Source organism: Ovis aries, chromosome 14, assembly GCF_016772045.2.
Source record: "Ovis aries strain OAR_USU_Benz2616 breed Rambouillet chromosome 14, ARS-UI_Ramb_v3.0, whole genome shotgun sequence".
NCBI lineage: Eukaryota > Metazoa > Chordata > Mammalia > Artiodactyla > Bovidae > Ovis > Ovis aries.
In genome coordinates, this window is record NC_056067.1 from 62699842 (window position 1) to 62709363 (window position 9522).

General features: G+C 52.6%; 1 protein-coding gene across 1 annotated transcript; it reads left to right on the forward strand.

The window, feature by feature from the left end:
• The first annotated feature begins 5116 nt into the window (after window positions 1-5116).
• ZNF784 (zinc finger protein 784) lies at window positions 5117-8158 on the forward strand. Its single transcript, XM_027978766.2, is given in 3 exon segments — window positions 5117-5199; window positions 6391-7141; window positions 7144-8158. Coding segments are annotated over 3 exon segments (963 nt in total). The 5' UTR covers window positions 5117-5121; the 3' UTR covers window positions 7278-8158.
• The last annotated feature ends 1364 nt before the right edge of the window (window positions 8159-9522 follow it).

Consider the following 9522-nt stretch of genomic DNA (forward strand, 5'->3'; position numbering starts at 1 on the left):
CCGGGGTGGAGGTGGGAGGGAGGTCCAAGAGGGAGGGAACATTTGTATACCTGTGGCTGATTCATGTTGAAGTTTGACAGAAAACAAAATTCTGTAAAGCAATTATCCTTCAATTTAAAAATAAATTTTTTAAAAAGAAAGAAAATAGATGAAGTAAATAATAACAGCACCGCTCCTAAAGGAGGAATGCAGGGCCTTCACAGTCAAGTTCCATCTGATATTCTGCCCCATCTCCAAGGATTCTTCTTCACACGTAGCAAAGCACATAGAATTCTTTGCTATAAAATTAACTAAGCATAACTGCAGAGGTGGATTTACCATGAATCCAATGAACCTTAAGCTTCAGGGGTTCCTCACTTGCACAAGATATTTCCTGAGTAGTAAGCACTGACAATTCAAAGAGTCGTTAGGTTAGTCACTGCTCAAAAGAAAGCAAAACAAAACACTTGCACCAAGATGTCCAGTGGCAGATGAATGGATAAAAAGTGGCATATATCTACATGCAATGGAGTATTGCAAGTGTGCTAAGTCGCTTCAGTGGTGTCTGACTCTTTGTGACCCCATGGACTGTAGCCTACAGGCTCCTCAGTCCATAGGGATTCTCCAGACAAGAGTACAGGAGTGAGTTGCCATCTCTTCCTCCAGCAGTGGAGTATGATGCAGCCATTAGGAAAGAATGAAATAATGCCATTTGGAGGAACATGAATGGAGGAGAGATTATTGTGCTAAATGAAGTCAGAGAAATACAAAGTATATGATATCCTTATATATGGAATCTAAAATATGATACATAGGAACTTTTTATGCATACATATAAAAAACAGAAATAGATGCACAGAAGTAGAAAACAAACTTATGGTTACCAAAGGGGAAAGGGAGGGGAGGGGATAAATTAGGACGATGTGACTAACAGAATCATAGTACTGTATACAGATAACGGGGAGAGCGCTGGGCAGCACCGTGGATGTGTCTCTCCTTCCACGGTGCTCAGACAGAACAGGCCCAGGGACTCCCCTTCCTCCAGCCTCCGACCACCTTCCAACCATTGTTCCAGTGGCAACCTTGGAACCAACCAGCTGTCCTCGGCCCCCAGGACCAGCCAACGCCATTTGCAGAGCTCGGCTCCTTGTCTCCGGCTACCCGTGAGCTCCCAGATTCCTGAGAATTATTCCTGCAGGCGGAGGCGCCCCGGCCACCCGGTTCACGTGCAGCCTCCGCCTACCGCCCCGACCTCTCTCTCTGGGCCTCCCTGACCACTAGGACCAGGCGGCTCTGGAGGGCGGGCCATCTCCCCACGGATCGCGGAAGAAACGGGGGACGGGGGAGGCGGACGGGGCGGCAGGGAGGGGGGGTGGCTCCATGGAACCTGCAGAGCCAGCGCTGCGCCGCGCGCTCTTCCAGGACATCCGTCCAGGGCAGGACGAGGTGCTCAGACCCCGGACGCCTTGGGGCCGCCCTGCTCGCGGAGAAGAACCCGAACCAGGCCTTCGTGGACCCGCAGGCCCCGGGTCCTCCCCGCCCGACTCCACCTCTGTGAATTCCTGCAGCCACGTCCTGGACAAGCGGGTGAAACTCATCACGACGGTGGGCGCCCACCTGACCAGCCCCGCAGGCCTCTCTCTGCCACTAGGCAGTTTATGTTTCTTGGTTGATTGGTTGGTTGGTTTTATTTTATTTATTTTTGGCTGTGCTAGGTCTTCGTTGCTGCTCAAGGGATTTCTTTAGTTGCCGAGTTGGGGGCTATTCTGTGGCAAGCACAGGACCTAGACCTCAGGCTCAGAAATTGTGGTGCCGGGGTTTAGTTGCTCCAGGATGTGAAATCTTCCCAGACCAGGGATCAAACCTGTGTCCCTTGTGTTGGCAGACAGACTTTGGACCACCAGGGAAGTCCCACTAGGCAACTTGTTAACTTTGGAGCCCTCTCTGGAGCCTTCCATCAAAGGGAAATAATACAGGTTTTTGCAACAACAAAATAAAAAAGAGATAACCAAAAAGAACCTACTTTTTATGATAGGTAACTATATTCACTATCTTGTAATAAATTATAATGGAAAAGAAGCCAAAAATATATACATCCAAAACAAGAATGAATATATATATACATATATAATATATATATATGAACCAATTTGCTGTAGTGAAACTACCACAATATTGTAAATCAACTATACTTCAGTAAAAAGGAAAAAAACTGCAACCAACCCAATGTCCACCACTAGGAGAGTGAATAAAGGTTATCTGGCATCATCAGTCGGCTATCAAAACAGCACTGACAATGAATGACTACACTACACTACACTGTGGATATTCAGAAATATACAACAAAAGCAATATTGAGCGGAGAAAAGATTACACGGAATGACACCATCTATCCTAGAGGTGTTAAATGTGCAGGACACTATCACACTGCATCATGTATGCAGCAAAATAGAAAGACATACAGGCCTAGGAATGGTAAACAAAAGATGCAGACTCTAACAACCTCTCTTAGGGAAGGGAACGGAGAAGGCAACGGCACCCCACTCCAGGACTCTTGCCTGGAAAATCCCACGGGCGGAGGAGCCTGGTGGGCTGCAGTCCATGGGGTCGCTAGGAGTCAGACACGACTGAGCGGCTTCACTTTCACTTTTCACTTTCATGCATTGGAGAAGGAAATGGCAACCCACTCCAGTGTTCTTGCCTGGAGAATCCCAGGGATGGGGAAGCCTTGTCTCTGGGGTTGCACAGAGTCGGACACGACTGAAGTGACTTAGCAGTAGCAGGGAAGGGAAGGAGAAAAATTGATGGGGAGGGGTACACAGAGGGCTTAGACTGCTTCTGTAAAGTTGTACAGTCTTTGTTTATTAGTAAGAACAGGGAGCTATTTATGATTCTGGATATTTTTTTTGTATAGAGAAATGGTTCCAGATACTATTAATAAAAGACTCCCTATATTCATCTGTCAATAGATTCTGCTGCAGTAACAAACAATACCAAGCTCAGTGGCTTTACACAACACATGATTATTTTAAATGTTATAAATCTAAGGAAGATGAGCATCATGTTCTGGTCGCTGTAGGCACATACTCTGGAATTCAGGCTGATGAATTCACTTCACTTCACCCTACAAATCCCCAAGCACAGACCAGCAGGAATGGAAAGTGATCAGTAGTCGAGCTGGCTCTTACCTTGTGCTGAAGTTGACACACATCTCTTCCACTTATATTTTACTGGGCAAAGAGAATCACAAGGCCACGTCTAATTGCAAAGGAAAATGCAACCTTATCATGTTCCCAGAAGGAGAAGCAGAATTTAGAAATGATCGTCATGCTTAGCATCTCTTCCCCTGTTGCCAGGAGTAACAATATCAATATCAAATAACCTCAGATAGGCAGACGACACCACGCTTATGGCAGAAAGTGAAGAAGAACTAAAGAGCCTCTTGATGAAAGTGAAAGAGAGTAAAAAGTTTGGCTTAAAACTCAATATTCAGACAACTAAGATCATGGCATCCAGTCCCATCACTTCATGGCAAATAGATGGGGAAACAGTGGAAACAGTGGCAGACTTCATTTGGGGGGCCCCAAAATCACTGCAGATGGTGACTGCAGCCATGAAATTAAAAGATGATTGCTCCTTGGAAGAAAAGCTATGACCAACCTGCTGCTGCTGCTGCTGCTGCTAAGTCGCTTCAGTCATGTCCGACTCTGTGCGACCCCATAGACGGCAGCCCACCAGGCTCCCCCATTCCTGGGATTCTCCAGGCAAGAATACTGGAGTGGGTTGCCATTTCCTTCTCCAATGCATGAAAGTGAAAAGTGAAAGTGAAGTCACTGAGTCGTGTCCAACTCTCAGCAACCCCATGGACTGCAGCCCACCAGGCTCCTCCGTCCATGAGATTTTCCAGGCAAGAGTACTGGAGTGGGGTGCCATTGCCTTCTCTGTGACCAACCTAGACAGCATATTAAAACGCAGAAACATTACTTTGCCCACAAAAGTCCACCTAGTCAAAGCTATGGTTTTTCCTTTAGTCATCTATGGATGTGAGAGTTGGACTATAAAGAAAACTGAGCACCAAAGAATTTAGATTTTGAACTGTGGTGTTGGAGAAGACTTTTGAGAGTCCCTTGAACTGCAAGGAGATCTAACCAGTACATCCTAAAGGAAATCAGTCCTGAATATCCATTGGAAGGACTGATGCTGAAGCTCCAATACTTCAGCCATCTGATGTGAAGAACCGACTCATTGGAAAAGACCCTCATGCTGGCCAAGATTGAAGGCAGGAGAAGGGGACAACAGAGGGTGAGATGGCTGGATGGCATCACCGATGCAATGGACATGAGTTTGAGTAAACTCCATGAGTTGGTGATGGACAGGGAAGCCTGGCATGCTGCAGTCCATGGCGTCACAGAGTCAGACACTACTGAGCGACTGAACTGATACCCCTGCTCTCCCAAGAAAACAATTTAAAGTTGCTCCAGTCCAAATATCTTGCATATTTATTTCTTATTGGGTTTTACAACCATCTACATTGTACGTGAGAGAAATGCAGGCACGACCCTGAGAAATGTGGTGACCTCTTCAAAGTCCCACAACCAGGCCACAGAATGAGTTGGACTCCTAAGACCTCAGCCGTGTCCTTGGTGCTGTCAAAACCCCACCATCTTTGGCCTCTTTCCTCCCAAACATCATACCACCTGACTTATGCTAATAAATCCCAGTACGACCAGTGTGGCTGTTTGATGACTGTATTTCTGCAAATGGACTTTAAAATCCTTACGTTGGTAAACTTTTGTCTCACTGGGTTATGGCAAGCCATGCAGAGGAGGTGACCGCAAAAATGTGTAGCACGAAAATAGAAAAATCATTCAATTCTGGTCAGTGTCAACTGACTGCCAGAGCCTACTCATACAGGTTAAAAAGAGAAATTCGAGTTAGTTTCTCTGGCACCCAGCGCACCACGCAGAATGGCTCCTGAGGGCACTGACAGGTGATTAGAAAGAAATTCACCACTTTCTTCCCGGCTCCCTGGATGCCCCGCCCAGTCCTCCAGTGCGCCTGAGCCGAGGCGCTGACGCCATTCCCCGGCCACGCCCCCTCCCGAGGCGACCACGGGCCTCGGGGGCGGGGCCTGGGCAGAAGATGGCCGCCGCGCGCCCGGAACCCCCGAGTCCGAGCTCAGCGGCCCTGGAGCCGCGATCCTCGGAGCCTCCGGACGTGGTGCGGGCGAGGAAGGGGCCAAAGCTGGGGACTCGAGACGGCAGGAGGTCGCAGGGCTGGGGGCGGGGCTTAGGACGGGGCGGGGGTGGTATTTATGGCTCCGGCTCTGGGGGCGGAGCTTCTCGGTGGGCGAGGGGGCGGGGATTATCGTGGAGCCAATGAGGGTGGTGGGTGGGTCCTGGGTGGGTGGAACCCGAGAAGGGGTGGGTGGGACATCTGAGCTGTTGATGGATTCGGAGAGGAGTTCACGGGGATGGCGTTTGTCTAATTAGGGGGCGGGGCCTCCGAAATTTTAGGGGTAACGAACCTCGTAGGTTGGGAAGGTGACCCTGAAAGACAAGGCTGTGGGGTTATAGCTGGGGCATCCACGCTGGGGTGGGGTATGATTCTGCAGGGATCTGAGGGATGCGTCTTGATGCCCAGGAGAGGATTTGGGTGGAGGAAGAAATGACTGTTCCAGGTGACTTTGGATAGGCGCTCAGGATGGGAGAGTAGGGAGGATGAGAGACATTCATGCATTCGACAGACATTTACTAGTCCTACCTGGGCCAGACAGATGGAGAGGCGAACGAATACATAAACTGTATTCTTCCGGAGCGCGCCGTGGAAAAGGGGAAGAGAGACAAGAAATGAGACTTAATTGTGATCTGGAAAGAAAGAGTGAGCTGAGAGAGTGGGGGGTAGGGGAGCTAAATTTAGACGAGAGCAGTCAGCTGTGTACCGGCTTATAGTTACACTGGGGTCAGAGAGATAAGCAGGAGCTGGGTCATGGTGGATATTAGATGACGGTTTGGGATTTTAACTGCAATTGGAGTCATGTGATAGTTTTGAGTGGGAAAATGACTGCTGTCTGATTTCCATTTTTCAAAAGGTCATTCGGGCTGCTTTGGGGAGGTGGGTTATAAGGGAGCCGGCGTAGTCACAGAGACACTCAGAGAGTTAGAAAACTTGGCAAGAGATGATTGGCTTTTAAGTGCAGGTGGAGGAGAGAAATGGCTGGATCTGTGATGTATTTTGGGCAGGAGGGGAAGCCTTGATGGTCATAGGGCAGAATCCCGGAGGATAGAGAGCCGAGTCTAGAAATCGAGGGGCCCAGTAGGCTGCAGAGAGCGTTTGAATAAGTGGGGCGTGTTGGGGGGTGGGGTGCGGCAGAGTCCACAGGCTCCTCTCTTTCTCCCCCTCCCCACTCAGGTCCTGGTGCCTGATGATGGCCGCCCGGCCACCCCCCCGAATGGCCTCATCGAGATCCAGGTGGTGAAGGTGACAGACACCACCCTGGTCCCCGAGCCCCCGGAGCCAGGTTCTCTGCACTGTGCCTTGTGCCCGGCTGCCTTCCGGCTGGTCTCCGAGCTGCTGTTCCATGAACATGGTCACCTGGCGGGGGCTGAGGGTGGCGGGCAGGGTGGGGACCCCAGCCGGTGTCATGTGTGTGGCCACAGCTGCCCCGGCCCCGCCAGCCTCCGTGCCCACTATAGCCTGCATACAGGCGAGCGGCCCTACCGCTGCGCGCTCTGCCCCCGGGCCTTCAAGGCCCTGGCCCCTCTGCTGCGGCACCAGCACCGACACGGGGTGGAGCCGGGGGCCCCTCGGAGGCCCCCGGAGGCGGCGGCAGCGACTCGAGAGCAGCGGCGCGGGGCACCCCTGGAGAGGTCGGAGGTGGTGCTGGCGGCGGCGGCGGCGGGCGCGGCGGTGGGGAAGCCCTTCGCCTGCAGGTTCTGCGCCAAGCCGTTCCGCCGCTCCTCAGACATGCTAGACCACGAGCGGGTGCACACGGGCGAGCGGCCCTACCACTGCGGCGTGTGCGGCAAGGGCTTCACCCAGTCCTCGGTGCTCAGCGTCCACGCGCGCATCCACACCGGCGAGCGCCCCTTCCGCTGCAGCCTCTGCGACCGCACTTTCAACAACTCCTCCAACTTCCGCAAGCACCAGCGGACCCACGTCCACGGCCGGGGCCGGGGGACTCTAGGGGCCCGCTGGCACCGGGGGCCGAGAGGCCGGGGAGCGGGTGTGGGGCAGGGAACCCTCCTGAAGAGGGGTGTGGGGAGACGGCCAGAGTAAAGGCGGAGGTCGACCAGTAGTCTGGGAGCGGACATTGCTGCAGAAGAGGAGCAGGTGGGCAGGGGAGGACGACGAGAGGTTCGGGGTTCAGGGCAGGGTGACATCAGAGCTCGCAGAGATGGCCACGAGCAGCCGGCGTGGGAGAGCACACGGACAGCGGGGCTCAGGACGCTCACAAGTCACACAGCCCCTGCGTGTGGTTCTGAGAAGGGCACGGTGGCAGCCCTGTGGGTGCTAGGAACCTGGGCTGGATGTCATGGCTTCGTCCGCCTCCCCGATGGCTTGTCCTTGCACAAGACATCACTTGTCACAGCAGAGCCTGGGCACTTCTTGAGGCAGGGGGATACAGGCTGGACCCTTTCGCCTACCTCACGGGATTGCACTGACCCTAAGACTGCCCACCTGTCCTCAGTCTGCCAGCTGGATCCTCCAATAAAGAAGCTGGGACCCTGTCACCTCAAAGCCAGAGGGTCCCCAAGTCACAGTGTCAAGGATGGAAGCCTGACCCTAAGGATTTTGACACCAGGACCCTTGCTCCCATGGTGATCCCTCCCCTAAGCCAGACTCCTCTTTCAAGACAACTAAAACACTGGCCCACACTCAGCCAGCTGCTACGCCCCTCCTAAAGCTCTCAGCTCAGAGCCCAGGGTCTCCCGGGGGCTACCAAGTAGCCCCCAGTGGATCTAATTTCCTTCCACTCCCAGTTGGGAGCGAACAGCTTTCAGGCCGGTCCCAGGCTATCCCACAGAAGGGTTGGTGGATGCCAGTGGAGCTGTCCTGGGGGGCCTGTGGTTGGTGTGGGGCAGGAGATGAGTCACTGGGGCGGGGGCAGAGGAGGACCTGGGGGCTGGATGCGGGAGGCCTCCAGTGTTATTCCTATTAAAGGACTCTCTGAAGGGTTTCTCTATGTTGATCTTATGTTTTGGGGGGCGGGTAGGAGGGCTACCCTGGGGTCTTGTCCCCAGCAGTGAGTTGTGACTCTCTTCAAACCTCTGTTTCCTCATCTTTAGAACCAGGGAGGGGGTGGTCGGGGGAGGTATCTGCAGTGGACAGCGTCTGGCTATCCAGAGAAGCTATGTGGTTCAGCTGTGGAACTGGGGGTCAGGGAAGTTCAGCAATACGAAGGGGCTCCCAGGATCGGTATGCTTCAGGAAGGGGAGCCCAGGACTCACGCCTCTTCCTGTTCACCCAACACCTCCACAAGACATCCCAATAGATGAAAGAGAATTCTGTTTTCACCAAGGAGACACCCCTGGTGTGGACATTACCACCCAAGCTACACAGCTTGGCTGGTTCCTTAAACCGTCTTCACCCTTCACCCATCCATCGAATCCCTTATCAATTTCCTGTTGTTGGAATCTGAACGCTTCATCATCACTACTCTTGAAGACTAAGCCAACAACAGTCGCACAGGTTGGGGCCCTGCCCTCTTCACTCTCCAGGCTGTGGCCACCTGGACCCATCCTTTGGAAACACAGATTCCCTACCTTGTCACCAACCCCCAGCTCCTAGTGGCCACGAGGAGGGATCCCAAACGTGAGTGCCTATAGGGTCTTCATGATAATGTGAGTGAGGAAGGTGGTGGGGTTTCAAGGAGAAACACCAGGACCAGTGAGGTGAAATGGGACCACTGACACGTGGGATGCGATGGTGCTTCAGCAGTTTGGAGAATACATGCCACGTCCAAAGAGAGCAAGGACTACTCGGCCCTGGGGGAACGCAGACCACGTTGCTAGATCTTCCAAATTTTTCAAAAGTTGCATTAGTTTATACTATGTGAACTCGCTCTCTTTTTTTAATGTGGCTGCATTGGGTCTTAGTGTGTATGTAGGATCTAGTTCCCCGACCAGGGATTGATCCCTGGCCCCTCTGCACTGGGAGCTCTGAATCTTAACCACTGGACCACCAGGCAGGTCCCCATATGTAAAATCGTTTCATGTTCAAAGTTTGGCAGCCAAGTCTTTTTTTTTTTTTTCCTCCCATGGGCTAAACCGGAAGTCTCAGGGGCTCAGATCCAGCAGTTGCCAGCCTCCAACCCCTGCCTCCAAGGTCATCCGAGCTCCGCTGTTTGGGATTCATGGCTCTTCAGGAGCCAGTCCCCGACCCTCGGCGTCTCTGGCCACACCAATCTATTCAAAGTTGGCTGGAACAGCTGGGTTGACTTGGACACGCTTTAACCCTCCACCTGGAATTCAATGCCTGCATTACCTGGCAAGCTTCCGCGGTCCTGTCATGCTTTGGATGTCCTGCTCCTCCTGGGAGCCT